The sequence below is a fragment of the Sitophilus oryzae genome, unplaced genomic scaffold (genome assembly GCF_002938485.1).
Source record: "Sitophilus oryzae breed Bouriz unplaced genomic scaffold, Soryzae_2.0 scaffold_1297_pilon_pilon, whole genome shotgun sequence".
Lineage (NCBI taxonomy): Eukaryota > Metazoa > Arthropoda > Insecta > Coleoptera > Curculionidae > Sitophilus > Sitophilus oryzae.
Genome location: NW_022145945.1, coordinates 2,685,859 through 2,707,646, shown reverse-complemented (window position 1 = coordinate 2,707,646; position 21,788 = coordinate 2,685,859). Strand labels below are relative to the sequence as shown.

General features: G+C 31.3%; 2 protein-coding genes across 2 annotated transcripts in view; one reads left to right on the top strand and one right to left on the bottom strand.

The window, feature by feature from the left end:
* The window catches only part of LOC115874553 (G1/S-specific cyclin-D2-like), a 69,637-nt gene extending 67,237 nt beyond the window's left edge, over window positions 1-2,400 (bottom strand). The window contains exons 1-2 of the mRNA XM_030889735.1: window positions 2,146-2,400; window positions 1,239-1,454 (exon numbers count right to left, since the gene is read on the bottom strand). Of these exons, the coding sequence (XP_030745595.1) occupies window positions 1,239-1,454; window positions 2,146-2,343 (414 nt within the window). The 5' untranslated portion in view covers window positions 2,344-2,400. The remainder of the gene's footprint in view (window positions 1-1,238; window positions 1,455-2,145) is intronic.
* Window positions 2,401-3,118: 718 nt separating this feature from the next.
* Window positions 3,119-21,788, top strand: part of LOC115874552 (tetratricopeptide repeat protein 17) — a 41,961-nt gene continuing 23,291 nt past the window's right edge. Inside the window, exons 1-8 of the mRNA XM_030889734.1 lie at window positions 3,119-3,288; window positions 3,464-4,059; window positions 7,120-7,407; window positions 12,037-12,431; window positions 16,158-16,284; window positions 16,348-16,597; window positions 18,023-18,196; window positions 19,735-20,161. Coding sequence (XP_030745594.1) covers window positions 3,184-3,288; window positions 3,464-4,059; window positions 7,120-7,407; window positions 12,037-12,431; window positions 16,158-16,284; window positions 16,348-16,597; window positions 18,023-18,196; window positions 19,735-20,161 — 2,362 coding nt within the window. The 5' untranslated portion in view covers window positions 3,119-3,183. The remainder of the gene's footprint in view (window positions 3,289-3,463; window positions 4,060-7,119; window positions 7,408-12,036; window positions 12,432-16,157; window positions 16,285-16,347; window positions 16,598-18,022; window positions 18,197-19,734; window positions 20,162-21,788) is intronic.

Sequence of the window (21,788 nt, the reverse complement as noted above, 5' to 3'; positions counted from 1 at the left end):
CTAAAATGTCATTTTGTAACACTAATGTTAAAAGTATATTTTATACCAATTAAACTTTTAATTACGTAATCGAGGGTGCGATTTTTAAATGCATTGTAGCCAGCCATGGATATATTCGGCGCCGGGCTGATTAACTGGAATTCAAATTTCCCGCTGGGGATTCATGTGGTAGCTCTGCTGCAAAAAATATCAAGTTGCCACATTTATTTATTTATTTCCTGACATTGTCATTCGCTTTGACACTTAAGTTTTGTATTACGAGTTTCTGGTTTAAATGAATTATATTATTGTGATACTTTAAGCTTAAAAATGTTTACTAGCAGACCTTGCAGTCGAACATTGTAGTTTTCAGAACCTCTTTTAGTACGAAGTGTACAAGATAGCTTAATAGCCATTGCAAAAAACTAATCACAACCTTATTAGAATATTTTGAACGGAAAAGCGGTAGTAGTGGCCCTTTACATCCCTTAAGAAGGTGAATTTTGTTGAGAATAATAATAACTGTTTATATATTTATAATCATTTATTTTTGTTCAAAAAATATTTTGATGAAAAGAAAAGAATATGTAAAATTGGGCAACGCTGTGCCGGTCACGCTTAATCACGTGACTAAAAGTTAATTTGATATGAACTTAATGTACTGTTAGCACATAATTCAATATTAAAATTCATTTACTTTTAACTAACGAGAAAATATAAAAACACAAGAAATTTTAAACAATTTGAAGTTTATCTCCTATGAAAACTTCTACTACTGTAGCTTTATTGGCACCCACTAGAAGATTTTTTTTTCTAGACAAAGTTACCCAACAATTTTCTAAAATAACTTGTACCTATTACATACATAATAATAATTACTGAAAGATAAAACAATTGAGTCCAATATCTACATCGAAAATCATATTTTTAAGACCTAGTCTTGAAGTAAAAAAACAAATCTGCAAAGTTATTTTTGAAACAGTTCTCACAGTTTTTGCATCTTGAATATTCTTTAACAAAGATCTGAGTACTAAAAATAGACCAAAACGGAACATATTTCCTAGACTAATAAAATATTTTTTTTTAGTTTGACTGTAATTTTATCATGAATTAATGAAGATTATATTCAGCTACCTAGCCAGGAAATTAGACACACAAAGATCCTAAATGGATATAAACAGTAACCTTTTGTTACACGCCAAGCCAAGACATAATCCATTTATTATGCCCAATATTACAAAAAAATATATTTTACTTACCGCTACAAGCTCATAGGTAACACTGTAATCAGTATAGGCACATAACAGATCAATTGGCAGGAAATTTGTACTTCGTAATTTGGAAGCTATCAGCAAACATGTGGCTCCAAGAAGCTGCAAATGCTGACGCCTGATTCGGCAAACGCATAGAAATCTATCCATGTAGTTCACGGCCAGGGGAAGAATCTGTTCTTCGCACATTTGCTCTTCGCACACCTAAGAAAATATTACGTAGAAAATCAAAAAAAAAACTTTTTTATAACTTATTTTTTTCTGAACTTATTAAGTAACCCCGGTATACGTCTGAAGCATGTCTGAAGTATGAATGGAAATCATATGGCCGGAAGTTAGTGGGAGATTGTCACAATGTTAAACTTGTTGATCTTTCTGGGGCGGTACAAGTAAAAGAACATTTCCACGAATCACAATATAAACATCATGGAAGTTGGGAAAGAAATAATGCGTTATCCTTTCAACGATAAGTGTACCGAAAGCACAATTTAGTTATTATTGTATTACAAGTACAAATATTTTTTCAACATAGTATATAGTTAGGTACTTCTTAATTAGCTATAACATTTTCCTACTCTTGATAGACATACAGAAATGTATTAAAATTGAATAAATAAGAAAATCAAGTATGTTTTGAACCGGTAGGTACTAAAAATCAAAATGGCAACTGGTAAAAAGTTCGCTATTTTTTCAAAAACTCTTCCTTTCTATATAATTTCATGTAGAACAATTAGCTACCAGATGTATGACAATATATATTCACAAAATAATTTCTTGAATAGATAAATTAATAAGTATAACAAGAGAAACAATGGTATTAATTTGAGAAAATTTAGAAAGCTTAACCGCCTTTTCTGTCAAATGGAAACCTGTGGAATGTCGTTGAAACACTTACCTCCAGCATCCAAGTAGTGACAACCTTCCTCATGAACGGCTGAATATCGTTTTGAACCTCCGTAAAATAATCACAAGTCGGAATGTAGAAAATTTCATCGTTCAACAAGTTATTTATCACCCTCTCGTCGTCGAAAATCGCTCGGTCTCTGACAGCTCGTATGCATCTGTTTGACGTTTCGGCGCACGCTAGATCCATATTATTAACATGTAACTTCGCACCACACACTGACAAAAGAAACTGAGCGCCGAAATAAGGGTGACCGTTGGTTTTATAGAAAAGTACAATTGCGCGCGCATGCGTTGTAGTACCTTATTTAGCACCTGGCTTCAGGGAAGCTTAAATAATTTTTGTACCCTTTGTTTGTCAAAGAATTAACTCTATTTAATTTTCCTTTTGCTATTTTTAAATTTTGGTACTTTTTGGTATTTTAGGTCTAAACTCTCATAGATAACATATTTATTAAGGTTCTTGTAAGTGCAATATTAAATCTTTATTTAAATCTTAGACAAGGAAAGAGATTTAAATACAAAAAGTTGTTAAATTTTGATAAACAAAGTTATTGTGAACACTATGATTAGTAAAGAAATTACTGTATTTAAACAAAATAAAATAATAAAACACAGATTTTGTATATATTAAAATGAAAAACATGATGTTATACTGAAAAATTATCTATTTAAAATAGTCAGTCCCTTGTTTGATTCAAAAGTCAAAAGAAAATTAAATAAATAGGTATTAATTGATTCATTTATTCTATGTGTAAACTACGTTAAGTTTATCGAGTTACAGAGTTTTAATAAAGCTTGTGCGATTTAAACTTTTATTTTTCCCCTGTTCTTTGAATTAAATCAAATCAATAATAATAAACTAAATACTCTGTCTCTCTGTAATTTACCTGGTTTAATTTTTGGTGTATATTTGGTTGCCGAATTTAGATCTACTTGTTTGTTTACAAATATTGATTATTGATTTCGGTTGTCAAAAAAGATGATACTGTTTCCTTTTAATCAAGTATAAAATAAAAAATTGGTAATTATGCGTAAATTTTTAATGCTTCTCTGTTTAATTTTTAATGGATTCGCTCAATTATTTGCTGTTAATCACTGGATAGTTACCCAGACAGGAAAAATACAAGCCTACGTAAGAAAAAAACTTATTTTCTTTTAGTTTTGAAGGTTATATTTCTGTATACAATATTTTAAAAGCTTAAATAAGATATCTACGAAATTTCTTAAATGAAAGTGACATGATAAATGTTATGTCTAGAGGGGGCTTTAGATTAAATTAATATTTTTTTATATTTCTAATATTCTAGCTGGAATCGCCGTTTGACTTGCGAAGACCTCATGACCTGTTGGCTTTGTTAGATCAAGAAAACAGAAGAAACGATATAAATGATCTCCACGAGGATCTAATCAAACGCAAAATTTCTATCGAAAGTAAATGGGTGGATATAGAGAAAAACTCTGATATTGGCGTTAAAGTAACGTCGGAAGACGTGGATTGTCTTGCTGCTGATAAATTCTTTTCTGAGTTAGATTTGTACAATAACATTGCTACGAATGGTTCAGAACGGGGAGTTCAAATTTCTATACCTAAAAAGATTAACTCAGATAAAAAGTCAAATGATAAAGAACAACTTGTTCCACTCTGTATAAATTTTACCAATATAAAAAAGTCGGAATCGTTAGTGAACAAAACTAATATAGCTATCAAACCGGAAGAAGCTTTAAGGAAGACTTTTTTGCCTGTTAAGTCGTTGGATCATTTTGGAAATTATTTGGTATCGTCTTTGCAAAAGAATTCAACTTCATGGGTCCATTACAATTTAGCCTCGTTCTATTGGAGAATAAAGGGTGAAGGTGATAAAGCAATCGACTGTTTGAAACTAGCCATTCAATTTGTTACAGGGTAAGTACCATAAGATCACAGTAGCCTTTGAAAATTATCATAGGTCTAAAGCGGCCCTCACACGATCAATAATATTGTCAATGTTTTTTATTGTCAATGTTTCATCAATATTTGAAAGGCGGCCTGACACGGTCAATACATATATCAATATTAAGTTTTGTGCAGATATTAAGTGTGAATTATACCCTATGCCAAAAAATGAAAGATAAAAAAAGTGTGTCATTTTGGCATTTTGGCATATGTAAGTGAGAAAAAATCGAGGAAAAAATTTAAGGAAAGGCGTTGGATAAAAAAATGGATATCAAAAAGAAAAAGGTTTGGCCAACTAAATCTTCTAGAGTACGTTAAGAAACAGGAGCCTGACGATTGCGATCTAAAACTGGTGAAAACAACGACGGCGATGTTCCGTCTTCCGCCATGGTTACGAATAAACTAGTCAAAATTTGTCAATCATGCGACCTAACGATCAATATATTGTCAATACGACTAGCTCCGCCGTTAATATTGTCGAGGATTTTCAGGGTCCATCAATATATTGAAAGTACATCAATATGTACGCTTAAACGCTCAATAATATTGTCAATAATCAAAAAATTTTTGACAATATTATTGATCCTCATTGTGAGGGCCGCTTATGACACCTTTTCTATTTTACAGGATACTATTTCAATATGTGTTATAGGAGTTTTTATGTTTTCAAAAAACACTCTTTTTTGATAATATGGTATTATTTCAATATGCATTGAATATAGGCAGTTTCAAGTTATCAAAGATGGTCACTAGAACATTTTTTTTTCTCGATAATATGGTATAATACCGTATGATCGAAAAAAAAACGGCGTCCAGTTGTCTTGGAAATGACGATCGATGACATTCTGCGTATAATTTTACATTTTACAATTTGACAGCAATTTTTATTTGATAGCCATCGCTGACGCGTTTTTTGTTCGATCATATTGTACTTCAATATGTATTATAGCAATTTTCAAGTTATTAAGGAAGGCTACTATGACACTTTTTCTTCTCGATAATATGATATAATATTTCTATATGTATTATACAGGGTGTTTCAAAAAATATGTGCCATCTCTTGTGGGGAGATTCCTTACTATGTCGCACTCATAGTAACTTTACCCTCAAAATTTCATTCAAATCGCTAATAACACTTGAAAGATAGTTAAAAAATCGAGAAAAAAAAAATTATACCCCCTTAGATACAAAACAAATAAAAGTGGACCCTATGTTGATATAAAATATAAATCTCATTTTTACGGGAAGAATCTCTCCACAAAATGGTTACTATGATATATTTTTTTCTATAATAGGGTATAATATTTTAATAAGTATTATAGAAAAAAAAATTGGTAATGGGTAATAGTACAAGAAAATTAATATTAACATTTAAAAAATAGGTATTTAAATTGAGTTCTGGTTGTCATGACTTGAGGGAAATTATATTTATTTAAGTAATTTTACTTACTTAACTTGCAGATTATCATGATTTAAGTAAAAAAAGACTTAAGTCAAATAATGACTTAAGACTTAAAACTTAAGTCTGTTTAAAACTGACTTGTTACAGCTCTGACCCTGTATACAGGGTGGTCCGAACTGTATTCCGGAAACTTCGGCAGCTTATTCTGCAGATCAAGATAAGTAAAAAAGTTCGTATAAAATATACAGGGTGTAGAAGGTTCATTTTTATTCCGATTTTTTCCAAATAATTTCTGAAGCAACGTCATTATTTGGATGAAAATTGGTGTCTGGGAGTTTTTTGACATGAGAAATTTGATTCTGTCAGTATGACTCCTACTAGTAGAGGGCGCCACCTACATATTTTTTAACTGGTTTGAAGAGTATTAACTTTTCGTCCGTACCTGTATAGGACTACTGAGTAAAAAAATATACATTTGCGACGTTCTTTACGTAAAAAATGTCTCTTGGTAAAAACCTCTACGAGTATTGGTTTTCGGGATATTTGGAATCGAAATTATCAATACCTGTCATCATTGACAGAAATTAAACATGACGAAATAGTTATTAGACTGAGATCATAAATTTGAAAGTTTTTGTGCCAAAAGTTCAACAGAAACTGTTTTATCATTTTTTGCAGAAAATTTATGATTAATTTAAAAAAATAAAATTTCCCCCCCCCCTATATCTCTACTCAACGTGTTTATTTTTTGTCAATAATGACATGTATTGACTATTTCCATTCTAAATATCTTGGGAACGGTTGCTCGTAGCGATTTTTACAAAGAGATATTTTTTGCGTAAAAATTCGCAGAAATGTATATCTTTTCCCTCTGTAGTTTTATACAGGTACGAACAAAAAGTTATCATGCTTCAAAACAGTTAAAACATATGTAGGTGGCACCCCCTACCAGTAGGAGTCAAATTTCTCATGTCAAAAAACTTCCAGATACCAATTTTCAACCAAATATTGACGTTACTTCAGAAATTATTTGGAAAAAATCGAAATGAAAATGAAACTTCTACACCCTGTATCTCTGAAACTAATAACTTTAGTTCATACACTTATACGAACTTTTTTACTTATTTTTATCTGCAGAATATTCTGCCAAAGTTTCCCGAATACAGTCCGGTATATTATTATACAGGGTGAGTTTGAAATAAGTGCAAATATTTTCAGGGCTGGTAGATCTCGATAAAAGAAACATATTTTCTCTTACCATTTTTCAAATAAGTCCAAAATAACCGAGTTATTTAAGTTTGAAAATTAAAAAAAAATGATTTTTTTTGGAAAAATTTTGAGAGCCACCGGATTTTTTTGTATTTGCATCCCTTTTAGGGCCGTAACCATAGAGAAAAGCTGTAACTATGGTAATATCAGAGATTAAGAAATTATACCGTAGAAAAATATGCGGTGAATAGGCAGTTCTAAAAAGTTTTCGAAAAATATACAGGGAAATTTAAAAGAAAACGCACGATTTTCAACATCTTGTTTTGCGAAAAAAACCTCATAGACGTGTTCCTGGGGTCGAAATATACCACCCCTGAAAATATTTGCACTTATTTAAGGCTCACCCCGTATATTTATAGGAATTTTCAAGATATACCACTACACAACCTGGCAGGTATACTGCATCAATCTCATCATTCCAAAGAAGCTACTCAAATTTTAAACAGTGCAATTCAGTTGGCTCCCAAGCAAAACATTCATTATTTTGCTATGGGCAATATCTACGCTTCAATGAGGGATTTCAACAAGTCAGTCATGTTTTATGATAAACTTTTGGAACTGCAGCCATCAAATAAAGATGCAGCCAATAACAGGCATGCCGTTTTGTGTTATTATAAACTGGAAAAAGCTCTTACCTCATTTCAAAGGTAAGTTCGTGATAAAACTGTAGTTAATTATAAATAAAATTATATACAGGGTCGCTGATATGTATGGGAACGGTGAAATATTCAATAATATACAGTGAGTTGCATTTAAAAAAAATAATTTTAATGTGTCACAACTTTATGACCAATCCTGTATACTTAAATTTACTACTATATAGCTAATAGACATTTAAAAACTCTATAACTTTTTTATATACATATGTAGGTATCAGCGACCCTTTCTACAGGGCACGGCAAAAAAAATAGTGCGTCGGGCATATGTAGCTCCTAGAACAAAAAAACTTGAGAATTTTGTTTAATTGCAAACCTAAATTATGTACCAGGATGTATTTCAGAAAAATATTTTAACTTCTATAGGGTGGTCAAAAAAAATGTGAGTGAATCTGGTTATTTTTTTTTAAATGGAACACCATGTATATTATTGCATTTTTGGCTTCCTTTCAGATCACTTTACGTAATCCTAAGATATGAGTAAATATATTTCGATAGTTTCAGAGATATTAAAAAATAAATCAAAAATATATATTTTTCAGCCCTTTAAAAAAAAAATTAAAATATAAGAACTGTTCTGAAATCAAAACTATTTATTATTAGGTGTTTACTTTAGATGGTCTGTTCCTACTTTGCTATAAATATGGTAATCGTAAATTATACAGGATGTTCAATATTCTATGACAAACTTTCTAAAATATAAAATATTTCTTCTTTGTTTTTTTAATGGAACACCCGGTATATTATTTTTTTGTTAGATGGAGAGTTAAAAAATGAACATTTTTTATATTTAAAATATTTCAAAATTTTTAATAGTTTTGCAGATATACGCAGTATTATTTTATATGGCGCTTTCAATGCTAAAATACGAGAGAAAAATCATTGGGTGGCTTTGATAAAAATTTACTGTGGAAAATGCCATATGAAATATAAAACCGCGAATATCTGCGAAACTGTTAAAAATTTTCAAATACTCTAAATACAAAAAATGCTCATTTTTTTATTCTCCATCTATTGAAAAAATAATATACAGGGTGTTCCAGTTAAAAAAATCAAGAAACATTATTTTATATTTTAGAAAGTTTGGCGTAGAATTTTGAACATCCTGTATTTATTTACGATTACAATATTTATAGCAAAGTAAGAACAGCCCATCTAAAGTAAATACCTATTATAGTTTTGATTTCAGGACAATTCTTGTATTGCTAATAAATAAAAATTTAAGGCTGAAAAATATATAATTTTTATTTATTTATTAATATCTCTGAAATTATCGAAATATATTTACTCATGTCTTAGGATTACGTAAAGTGATCTAAAAGGGAGCCAAAAATGCAATAATATACAGGGTGTTCCGTTTAAAAAAAATCCTCCCGATTCACTCACACTTTTTTGAGAAGTTAAAATATTTTCCCGAAATACATCCTGGTACATACTTTAGGTTTGCACTTAAACAGAATTCTCAAGTTTTTTATTCTAGGAGCTACTAGCTATTTTTGTTTTATGAGGTAGTAACGGAATTTTTAAAATTAGCTTTAAAAATTGACATTGAATTAATTTTTTGATTTGACATTTGCTTAATAAAAATGCTTGAATTGTAAAAAATGTCTATACCTAAGTGGTGGATTCATCTCTCCAAAAAAATCCTTTATGGGTATTTCGCCACTGCACTGCAAGAAAATCTACAAAATAGATAGATAGATAGATATTTCTTTATTTATTTCCAATGTTTACAATAAAAACACATAAAATAGCCCAAACAGGTATGGAAACATTGTCAAATAAGAATATTTTACACCAAAATAATATAATTACAGTTAAGATAATACTACAATTAAACTAAGATTTTAACTAAGTAAAATAAGCAAATACATAGAAGAAATAAAAAACGATAGAATTAATATATACAAACAACAAATATTACACATTAGATATCAGACTTATAAACACAGCTTTATCGGATCTGTAAAATTCTTCTAATGAATAAAAGGCTTTCTTTGCTAGAAAGATTTTTAATGTGGCTTTTAACTTGTTTCTTGCCAAACCTCGAACACATTCGGGAAGGAAATTGTACATTTTTATTAATGAGAAATCAACATTTTTTTGTAGGTAGCTAAAATTATATTTATCTCCGACTAAATAGGACTTATTTCGCGTAGGGTAATTGTGAGTTAGTTTCAAATTTTTGAAAAATTGCCAGTTATCATAAACAAACATTATACACTCTACAACATATATACTTGTTATTGTTAGTATTTTTTGTTCAATAAAATAATTTTTACAGCTCTCCGTGGGTTTCATTCTAAATATTGAACGTATGCATTTCTTTTGCAAAAGCAAAATTCTCCCGATATCGCTCGAGTTTCCCCAAAATATTATGCCATACTTTATCCTTGAGTAGATAAATGCATAGTACGCTGAAAGTGCAGCATCTACCCCAACAGCGTCTGATATTATCCTCAGCGCAAAAGAAAATTGTGCAATTTTAACCGCCACGGTTTCAATATGTCCTCTCCAGTCCAGTCGTTCATCAATTCCCACTCCCAGAAACCTTATACTTTTAACTGAATTAATTTTAATATTATTATACATCAGCTCAAAATCTGAAAACTTCCGATTACCAAAAAGAAGGCATTGTGTCTTTGAAATATTTAATGTCAAGCCATTATTATTGAAATAATTCACCAGAGTGTCGACAGCAGATGCCACTCTTTCCACTCTAAATAAAATAGTTATTTTTTGTAAACACTTCTGCGTTAAACCTAAACGGACGCTGCTTGTCAGAAGTTATGTATACAGTAATACAAATTTGCCTAACAAAGAAAAAAATGCTTAACGTTTCGGAAAGTTATCAAATACCCTGTGAATGCGATAAATTTTACATTGGTGAAACATCTAGACCCTTAAAAGTTAGAATTAAAGAACATAAAGGTTATTTAAGAAAGGGAGATTTTCAGAAATCTAAGATTAGTCAGCATTCATGGGACACAGGGCACAGAATAAATTTTAAAAATTGGCGCCGGGGGGCACGTATAGCCGCCCATACTAAAATATGTTAATATCTCGAAAACTGCGACTTTGACTGATTTTGATGTTATTACAAATTTTGTTACAAATATTATTCCTAATCTTAATTTGAAAACCGCGTTTCACTAGCTACTGTAATTTTGGAGTTACGATTTTTTTAAATTTTTAACTCCCTCCTATACCCCCTTACCAACCCCTAACCCCCACCGAAAACTAATGGCCAGATTCTTGGGTGCCACAGTATTTTTGTGCCAAATTTGGTTAAAATCGGTTCAGCGGTTTTTGAGTTATCGTGTTACAGACGGACAGATAGACAGACAGACACCATGAAAATATTTTGTATTTAGGCACAGAATATCTAGCTACGCGTTGTGTTCTATCTTGCGTAGCTAGATATTCTGTGATTTAGGTCATTTATGACCCAAATAACTCATTTTGAGTGAAATTAAAAAAATTTTTTTTTGCCGATCCTAATAGCCTACCATACCTATTGGTTTGGTAAACGGTTTGGTAATAACGCCAAAATTATAATGAAAGAAGCGATAGCCTCTAAAAGAAAAATAAAAGAGGTTTTTAGCCGACCATACCAATAGGTATATGGTAGGCTATTAGGATCGGCAATTTTTTTTTTTTTAATTTTACTCAAAATGAGTTATTTGGGTCATAAATGACCTAAATACAAAATATTTTCGTGTCTGTCTGTCCGTCTGTCCGTCTGCCGCCTGTAACACGATAACTCAAAAACCGCTGAACCGATTTTAACCAAATTTGGCACAAAAATACTGTGGCACCCGAGAATCTGGCCATTAGTTTTGTGGGGGTGGGGGGTTGGTAAGGGGGTATAGGAGGGGGTTAAAAATTTAAAAAAATCGTAACTCCAAAATTACAGTAGCTAGCGAAACGCGGTTTTCAAATTAAGATTAGGAATAATATTTGCAACAAAATTTTTAATAACATCAAAATCAGTCAAAGTCGCAGTTTTCGAGATATTGACATATTTTAGTATGGGCGGCTATACGTGGCTCCCGGCGCCAATTTTTTTAATTCAATCTAATAAAAATAAGCGTGTTGCTCATGCATCTGTAGATGTTAGTAATGTACGGCAATCGCTTCTTTGATTTTAAAGAACATAACATACGTAAAATTTAAAAATAAACATACAGAAAGTTTGGGGCTTTTTGGTTTTACCTTATTAGGTAATTGTTATCAGGTAGTAATTGTTAATTTTGAAGTTTAACTTGATATAATGTCATTTTAACAGAACGTCAACGGTTTCTTGTAGACGTATCTGTTTTCAAAAAGTAAAGCGTTCTCGAATAGTTGAATTTAAATATTTTAAATAGTTTTTTTCTTTATTCTTTGTATTTTTTGGAAAGAGATAACTTTCCGAAACATTAAGCAATTTTTCTTTGTTAGGTAAATTTGTATTACTGTAAACATAATTCTGACAAGCAGCGTCCGTTTAGGTTTAACGCAGAAGTGTTTACAAAAAATAACTATTTTATTTTGTAGATTTTCTTGCAGTGCAGTGGCGAAATACCCATAAAGGATTTTTTTGGAAAAATGCATGATAAATTATACGATTACTTTTAGCGATTTACAAAGCATTTTAACTGCTCTTCACGACTACCACAGCATTCAACAGCAATGGCTGCGTCTTCAAGAACGGCTTATGTGGGAGCATGCTTCATTTGACTTGCATTATGATACAGCTCCCGAAATGCTGCAAGCACCTAAAAAAATCCAGAGGTGTATTAAGAAAACTATTGGCGATAAACCGATTATTTCATGCGATTTCTACGAAAAATCACCCGATGTAGGCACTCTAAATCTGCAAAACCTGTATCAGATTGTGGAGAATGAAAAACACAAATTGCACGCAAGCAATAACAATTTTAATTTAAATAAACAGGAAGGGAAGAAAGATTCAAAAGAAAAGGGTTTTGACATGGTTTATGCCAAGTTTCCCACAACAATGTCAACAAAAGGTAACTTATAGTTCATATCAAATAAACTTTTAGTCACGTGATTAAGCTTGACCTGCACAGTGTTGCCCACTTTTACATATTTTCTTTTGATCAAAATATTTTAGGAAACAAAAATAAATTACTTATAAATATATAAACGGTTATTATTTCCATCAACAAAACTCACCTTCTGAACGGTACTTAAGGGATGTAAAGGGCCATTACTACCAGCACTTTACCGTTCAAAAGATTCTAATAAAGTTGTGATGAATTTTTTACGGCAATTAAGCTATCTTGTACACTTTGCACTAAAAGAGGTTCTAGAAAGAATAATGTTCGACTGCAAGGTCTTCTAGTAAATATTTTTAAGCTTAAAGTATCCCCATAGATAAATGAAACAAGTTTAGATTGGAAAGTGCCGATAAGGACAATGTAAACACTATTTGGCGCTATTCTTGCAACGGTCGCGAGCCAAAGCTTTTGATAATTTTGGATCGGTTCGGCTTTTTCCGGAATTATGTCGCCAAATATTGTTTATTCAAATTTATTATTATTTTCTTTTAATTTTATAAATAAAATACAGTGTGATGCATACAAGAAACTTTATTTTATATAAGGACATGTATAAAATATCTATGAAACATTGGAAACCGACGTTATGCCACGATCCACGATGGTTTTTGCAATAATGTCACGTACTACAGATAGATTGGACACTGATATAAAACAAATATGTCCGTCATTTAGAGCCACTTGGTGATCCGGAAGAATATAATGGAGAGTTTTGGCATAACATAATTTTAGCGTTTTGTTATTTATTAACGCTAACAAAAACGGTAACGTTATTCAAGCGCAAAATTATTCCTTGTAAAATATAATAAATTTAGACTTGTTTACTATATTTTATGTTGTATTAGATCATTAGAAGTCTAACATATTCAAAATTAAAAATAAAATTATGAATACATACATTTTAAACACCAACAATAGAGCAAATCATAATATAGTAAAAATATTATAGACTACTAATTAACTGTTACTAAAAATACTAAACTATGTACGTACTTATTTATGATTAAACATTTTTTTATTTAGTTTATAAATGTATTATTAATCTAAGATGTCTAAAATGTCTTTACTAAAAAAAGTTAAGAATCTCACACGAAAATGATGATCGACTGTAAATATCAAAATGCACAAACTAATAAAAATACAAACTATAAACACAAATTACCGAACTTTCCGGCAAATCAGAAATATCTGAATTAATAATTATTTAAAAATGTTTTAAAAATAACTTCACGGAACACCAACATTTTGACAACTAAACCAAAACTAGACCATAGATGGTGGTGAATATAGAGGCTGTTATGTCATCTTCATATATAAATTAGAAATCTGTACTTTAATGTCTTTTGCGCCGTCTGGCGATGCGGAAGAAACTAAATTCGTAGTTCCATAAAATTACCATTCAAGTGTCTAGGGCCTGGTTCACAGTTCACAACACAGTTTTTTAGTTTTTAATGCCACTTTTTCACAATTGTCACGGGTTTGAGTAAGTAAAATTTAAATTAAACTCACAAGATAGCAATAATTACTTTGAGAATAGACGCTTTAAAAACTTTTTGGTATTTTTTCAATGAGGGCGGTTTAAATTTTAGAAGTTTTTATAATTTTTAAAGATTCTCACTTTGACAAGAGAAAATTATTTCTGTTATTGTTTGCGGTTAGCAGCGGTTGCAGCCGCTATAGCAGCGCCAGATCGCGTACAACGGTCGTGATCCAAAACAATTATATATTTGAGGGGCTTTCCAATCTAAATTTATTTCCTTTATCTATGGGTATCACAACACTATTTATTTAAACCAAAGATTTAAACCAAAAACTTATATTTCAAAACTAAACTATCAAAACGAATGACAGTGCCAGGAAATAAATAAATGTGGCAACTTGACATTTTTTATATCAGAGCTGCCACCTGAAACCCCAGCGGAAAATTTAAATTCCAGTTAATCAGCCCGGCACCGAATATGTCCATGGTTGGAAACAATGAATTTAAAAATTGCGCCCTCGATTACGTAACTAAAAGTTTAATTGGTATCAAATATATGTGTAGATTTTATGTCAGTTTTTTAAATGAAATGGTTAAATGATATAGAGCTCCATAACAGATTTTCTGTTTTTTTTTAAATTTTATGTAAAATAAAAACACTAAATCACCACAATACACCAAAACACTTTTACTTTTACACTGGACGCGCGTTTTGCTAACCATGTTAGCATCATTAGCAGATGATTATAAACTGATATTGAACTGAGTTTATAATCATCTGCTGATGATGCTAACATGGTTAGCGAAACGCGCGTCCAGTGTAAAAGTAAAAGTGTTTTGGTGTATTGTGGTGATTTAGTGTTTTTATTTTGCTGTGTAACACCAAAAGTTCCAACCTTCAACTGTAAATTTTATGTAGCAAAATAAAACACTGATTCACCACAGTATACTAAACACTTTGCGCTTTTCGCTGACCATGTTCGCATCAGCAGCAGATGATTATAACTAGTTTTAATAACTTTATCAATTTTGGGAAAAATCACCAAATTTCGTGTATTTTACCTATTTTTTATTTATTTTTTTTTATTTTTTTTAACTTTTTATTTAATAAAACTTTTTTTATAAAAAATAACACGATCAAAAGTGCCGTAACAGATACTCGACAGCAGTATTATAAAGTATGTTTCAAAAAATTCATTGCTTACAATGACTGCTTGAACCGAAAATAATTAATCGTGCAACACGCCATGATGTGATGACTTATTAGATATGTTTTCCGTATACCTATTTATTTCATTTCAACATGAAGAACTTTGGTTTAGATATTGTATATGTGTAATAAGACTTGTAGAAAGATAAAAATGTATCTATTAATTTTTTGTTAAGAGTCTATTATGCTTTACTTTCGGGTCGCCCTCAGGGGTCGGGTAAAGCGAGTGTGTGGCCGAAAGAAATATATATTATATTCCAGAAATCTGCCTAAAGCTTAGCCCGATCCTGTCGTGTTAAGCAACACCCAAAATTCCAAACAAACGTGCTTTGAGTAAGGCTTGATTAAAGTTTGCAGAGCTTCAGCATTTGTCATAAAATAGCTAGCAATTTGTTACAAAACTATATAAATTATACATCACTGTAATCACAAAACTTCAATCTATTTCGTATTGTAACGGAATTTTAAATTATGTCTTTATTTTCGAGAAAATTTAGTCTAAACATAAGGAATATTTTGTTGATGTTTGCCCATCAAAATCTTAAAAATAAAGAAGTTGTCTAAAAATGTGCTACAATACGGATATAATATAATCCTTTATCTTTAATTTTTTTCTTCATTTGTGTAAAAATAGCTAGCCAGTTTTACATATAACTTTAAATGCCGAACGCTTATTTTACTACTTTTTTGGACTAGTGAAATGGACTTAAATGTTAAAATCTTTCGAATTGCAGACTTTTTGACAGCAACATCGTTAAAGTGAAAAAAATAGATGTAGGAAAAATAATAAATACTCCTACTACATGTTTTATCAATTTTTATTGTGCAAAACTGCCAGAAACCTTATTATTGTTTTCTTTTTTGATAAAAATCTTTCAGCCTTCCAGTCGACGTAATTTGACTGTAAAATCCTTTATATTGAAGGAAATTCTTCGATAGTGTCGTAATTTATTAGTGGTTGTTTAAATTTGGTTGTATTTTTTAGGCAACCAGTACTTTGATGTTACTGGGTGGCCAGAGAAAGAAGAGTGCACACAATGGAATTTACCTCTGGAAGAAAAAGATAATTTTAATTTACCCGTATTTTTACCACCAGAAAATAAAGGATACCAGTAATAATTTTTATATTTTATCACTTTTTCATGTATTTTTAACAATATAACTTATTTTTCTAGGTTAAAACAAGCTCTTTCCGAGTATTTAGGTCTTTCTGAGGGCGCTCAACATGATCTTCCATGGTATCCACCTGTTTGCGAAGGTCAGAATGTCAATGGGGAGAAATTTATTCCAGCTGCTGAAAAATATGTGTTGGATATCGAAATGAAGGGAGATGAGTATTTAAAAGCGGAGTTATTGAGATATGTCAACAATGGGAAGGCGGATGAGCATGAGATTGGGCAGAGAATAATTAGTGCAATGAACAAGGTATGATAATCGCAAAACAATTTTCGATGCACGTGATCAACTTTGAGTGACAAGCGATGGCGACAGCGCTGCCAGTTTGTGATGGATTTATGAGATGAATCTTAATTTAAAATTGACAAACAACTTATTTATTATATCATTTTTTAAAGAGTTTTACGTTTTATTTTTAATTTAATAACTAATATGTTAGTGATTAATTTATTGATTTGTTTTATAGCTTATTTTACTTATTACATTTTGGCAAAAACTAGTCCATTATGATGATTATTTTAAGCGTTATTATGGGTTATTTATTTAATGATGTACATCTTACAACGCCATAAGGCCATAAGTGGTAATAACAAGTAAGAGGGTGCTATTAATGCACAAACTAATAATCACAGAATTTAATAAAAACTAACTTTGAAAGTGGTATAATCTACTTATCAATCAAACTTACTTTTCTGGCTGCGGTCAAGGGTAATAAAGGACCTTTATTGTCACATTTTCTTTCAAAATAGTTTATCAGGGAAGTTACAAGCTCTTTGATTGGACTGTTTAAATGCTTCGGCATATTTTCAACACACAATTTCAGGAAATGCAATACAAAAACTCGCAAATTTAGTTCTTAAAAGAACTGTTTGTGCTTAAAAGTGCAATTTTTTAAAAAAGACTATGAAAATAGTCAAAAAACGAGATTTACTCACAAAGATTCAACAACAATACAATATTATACAAAATAATGACTAACACTAGGATAATTGTCAAATAAAGGACAACATCGCTGAACACGGCGCAATATGTGACCAACATAGCGATAATAAAATTCGGTTTATACTAATTTTTGCAGCTTTAATCTAAATAAAATATCTGTTACAAATCATTTGCTCTATAAAGTAAAATGAAGAGCTGCTGGGTATCTTAAATTATACAACAAATTTAAACATTTTTGCCAAAATTTTATTTAGTCAGGTTTATAGACTTTAGTGTCAGTGTCGATATGATTGATGACGTGCATCGGAAAATGTTTTGTGATTACAATAACTGTAGATTAAACAACTTGAGTTACAAACTAAGTTTATTTTTTTATACAAATTTGGGCTTCATTTTCAGTTTTTAATATTTAATGTTTGAATAATTAATTTACTATCGAAACTTGAAACTTTGGGTTTGCAGATGAGATTTTAACTATTAGCGAGATAGAAAAAAAAATTGTGTGTACACTATGTGCGCATATTTGAAGTGAAACTTCTTACTCACAGCTATTAAATTGAAGGATTTAAAGGACAGGTTTTATAATTAGCAAAGAATAATATACCATTTTTAGCTTATCATAAAATGTATATTTTGGCATGCAAAAAGCTAGTTTTTTACATTATTGTAAAAAACAGTATTGTAAAATTGTGAAAAAAGTAACTTGGATACGAATCTTATTTTTTTGGACAGAAAACTTCTCCAAAGTGGGTGTTGGCCACTTTAGCAGGCTTATATTGGCGTGTAAGAGGGAATCTTAGAAAAACTTTGGATTGTCTTGAAATGGCGTTCCAGAGGGCTCCTAAGGACCAAACTGATGTAGTTTTGGTGTCGCTAAGCTCTGTCATGAACCAAATGGGATTTAAGGTAAATTTTGTTTATTGCCCAAATGTTAAATTACCTACACTTCATACCAAAAAAAACTTTGAGTCACGTGATTAAGCTTGACCGGCACAGCGTTGCCCACTTTTATATATTTTCTTTTAATCAAAATATTTTAGGAAACAAAAATAAATTAATTTCTTAACAGCACTTAAGAGACATAAAGGGCCATTACTACCGCTTTCCCGTTCAAAATATTCTAATAAAGTTGCGATGAGTTTTTTACGGCTGTTTTATATTATATCTTGAACATTTCGCACTAAAAGAGGTTCTAAAAAGAGTAGTGTTCGACTACAAGATCTGTTAGTAAACATATTTAAGCTTAAAGGTATCTCAACACTATTTATTTAAACCAAAAACTCGTTATAAAAAACTAAAGTGCCAAAACGAAACGTGTCAAAAAAAGTGTCAGAAAGTAAATAAATAAATGTGGCAACTTGACATTTTTTAGCTGAATCCCCAGCGGGAAAATTCCAGTTAGTCAGCCCGGCGCTGAATATGTCCATGGTTGGCAACAATGAATTTAAAAATCGCGCACTCGATTACCTAATTAAGTGTTTAATTGGTATGAAATATAGTTAAATTATTTCTGTATTTATGAGATATTAGTATGAATAAAATGTTTTATATACAGGGTGAGTGTTAAATAAGTGCAAATATATTTACGCCTGGTAGATCTTGATAAAAGAAACATATTTTCTCTTTACCGTTTTTCAAATAAGTCCAAAATAACCGAGATATTTTACTTTGAAAATTAAAAAAAAAATGATTTTTTGTTTAAATTTTCAGAGCAAGATCTTTTCTGGGTTTTCTTTCTGGTAAATTTAATCCACTACATATGTTGCCATATTATTAAGACGTGTTTTTTAACTAAAAATTAAAACAAATTCCAAAATCTTTTTCAAAATTTTTATTTTTTCGCGAAAAAAACTCATGGACGTGTTTCTGATGTAAAAAAATATACTACCCCTAGAAATATTTACATTTATTTAAGACTCACCCTGTATAATTATTAGTATTTATTGACTCAAGGTGCCCGGTGGCGTAGAGGTACAGGCTCTCGTCTACCAATCTCAAGGTGGTGGGTTCGAATCCCACACCCGGCATTGCATCAGCCGACTATTTTTATTAAAATAAAAATAGTTTAGGTACCTAGGTCGACTCAGCCTTAAATGAGTACTTAGGATTCACAATCCTGAGGTAATAATAGGCGGTTGAAGCGTAGTGCTAGCCACATTACCTTCCTTGTATACCGAACGGCTCTAGTATGGCAAGCTATCTATACCTTGCTACTCCCAAGGCGTTGAACGCTATATACGGGAGCTATTATTATTATTATTTATTGGCTCAACGTAAGACAAAACTAGCAAGTTATAGAATGTATCTTATTAGTATAATATTTTAACATTTAGAAAATTGAACGCCACTGATCAATAGGAATTAATGTCAGCCATATTAGAACTCTCATTATTATTATTTTTATTCATTGTTCAATCACAGGTCAAATAAACGTTATTTTTCAGGACCAAGCATTAAAGTACGCTACCCTGGCTTTCAAAATCAACTACGTCGAGCCCAGTACAAATTTTCTCCTAGCGCTTTTACACTACGAAAGTAGCAATCCCTTGCTAGCGATGTATTATATGAAAAACGCCCTCAGAGTCGAGCCTGGCTATTACGACGGTCTTGCCGAAAAACTCCTGAAGGTTTGGGCTTGCAGGATCAAACTAGGGTCGGGACCGAAAATGGCAAAGTCTTCGCCAGACTCAAAAATCTCGTCTTGCTCTAACCGTCGCTCATTCAAAGAGGGATCTGGATTTGGGGAATTGCCGGATTCTGAAAAAATAAACTTTCATTGTCCCGATAAAGAGCAGCAACACACTGTAGATCCCCCTATAACAGACAACGATCAACAGATTTGTGGTGGCAAATATCAGCCTATGACTTTTGGTAGTAATCAATAGAGATGAGCAAAAACTGCGATTCTCCAATCGCAATTGAAACTGCGATTGCGATTTTTAAATCGCAGCGACTGTAACCTGTCATTGCGATTTTAATATTTAAATATTGTACTATGGTAATTGCAAAACAATTTCCGATGCACATGACAGGCGATGAGTGACAACTTTGAGTGACAAGCGATGGCGACAGCGCTGCCAGATTGTGATGGATTTATGAGATGAATCTTAATTTAAAATTGACAAACAATATATTATATCATTTTTTAAAGAGTTTTACGTTTTATTTTTATTTTAATAACTAATATTTTAGTAATTAATTGATTTATTTGTTTTATAGCTTATTTTACTTATTACATATTGGCAAAAACTAGTCCATTATGAAGATTCTAAACATTATTATGGGTTATTTATTTATTGGTGTAGATCTTACCACGCCATAAGTGGTAAGAGGGTGCTAGTAAGAGGGTGTAAGTAGGTAACAGTAAGAGGGTAAGTAAGAGGTACAAGTAAGAGGGTGCTATTAATGCACTAACTAATAATCACAGAATTTAATAAAAACTAACTTTGAAAGTGGTATAATGTGCTTATCAATCAAACTTACTTCTCTAACTACAGCCAAGAGTAATAAAGAACCTGTTTGTCACGTTCTCGTTCAAATTGTTTATCAGGGAACCTACAAGCTTTTTGCTTCGACTGTTTAAATGCTTCAGCTATTTTCAACACACAATCAAGAAATGCAATACCAAAACTCGAAAATTTAGTTCTTAAAAGAACTGTTTGTGCTTAAAAGTGCAATTTTTAAAAAAAGACTACGAAAATAGGCAAAAAACGAGAATTGCTCACAAAGGTTCAACAACAACACGATATTATACAAAATAATGACTGGACCAACATGTAGTAAACGCCACGAATGTTTGGGAGTGACTCATCGGTCGCTACCATGTGAACTAATCTGTTCAAGATCACATAAAACTTAATTCCAGTGCCGTGGTGTTTCAAGTCATATAATAATCAATATATAATCTGTTCTAATTGGTTGTTTTAACTGTCAAAGTCTTGTCAAAGCATATATTTGGTTATAAATATAAACTGGAATGCCCCATTGGTCGCACTGCAAGTACACCAATGGACTGACGCACAAAAACGAATCAATCAAAGAAACGCGATATAGTATGGTCTTTGTCATTCACGCTAACATTTTAGAATAAGTAGGAGGAGCGCAGGCAGATGATTAGACCGGGCCTTTAAAAACCTACGTCTGCGGTAAAAATTAACGTTTTTAATGTAAAAATGATAGCGCGCGTTTCGATTCTAACTTCATCAAGCGATGAATCACTCCCAAACATTCGTGGCGTTTACTATATGAATGAATGTGACCAACATAGCGGTAATAAAATTCGGTCTAAATTAATTTTTGTACCTTTAATCTAAATAAAATATCTGTTACAATCATTTGCTCTATAAAGTAAAATGAAGGGCTGCTCGGTATCTTAAATTATACAACAAATTTAATCATTTTTGCCAACATTTTATTTAGTCAGGTTTATAGACTTTAGTCACAGCTTACAGAATAATATAGCTTGGACAGTCGCCAATTTTTCCCACGCTCGAATTTA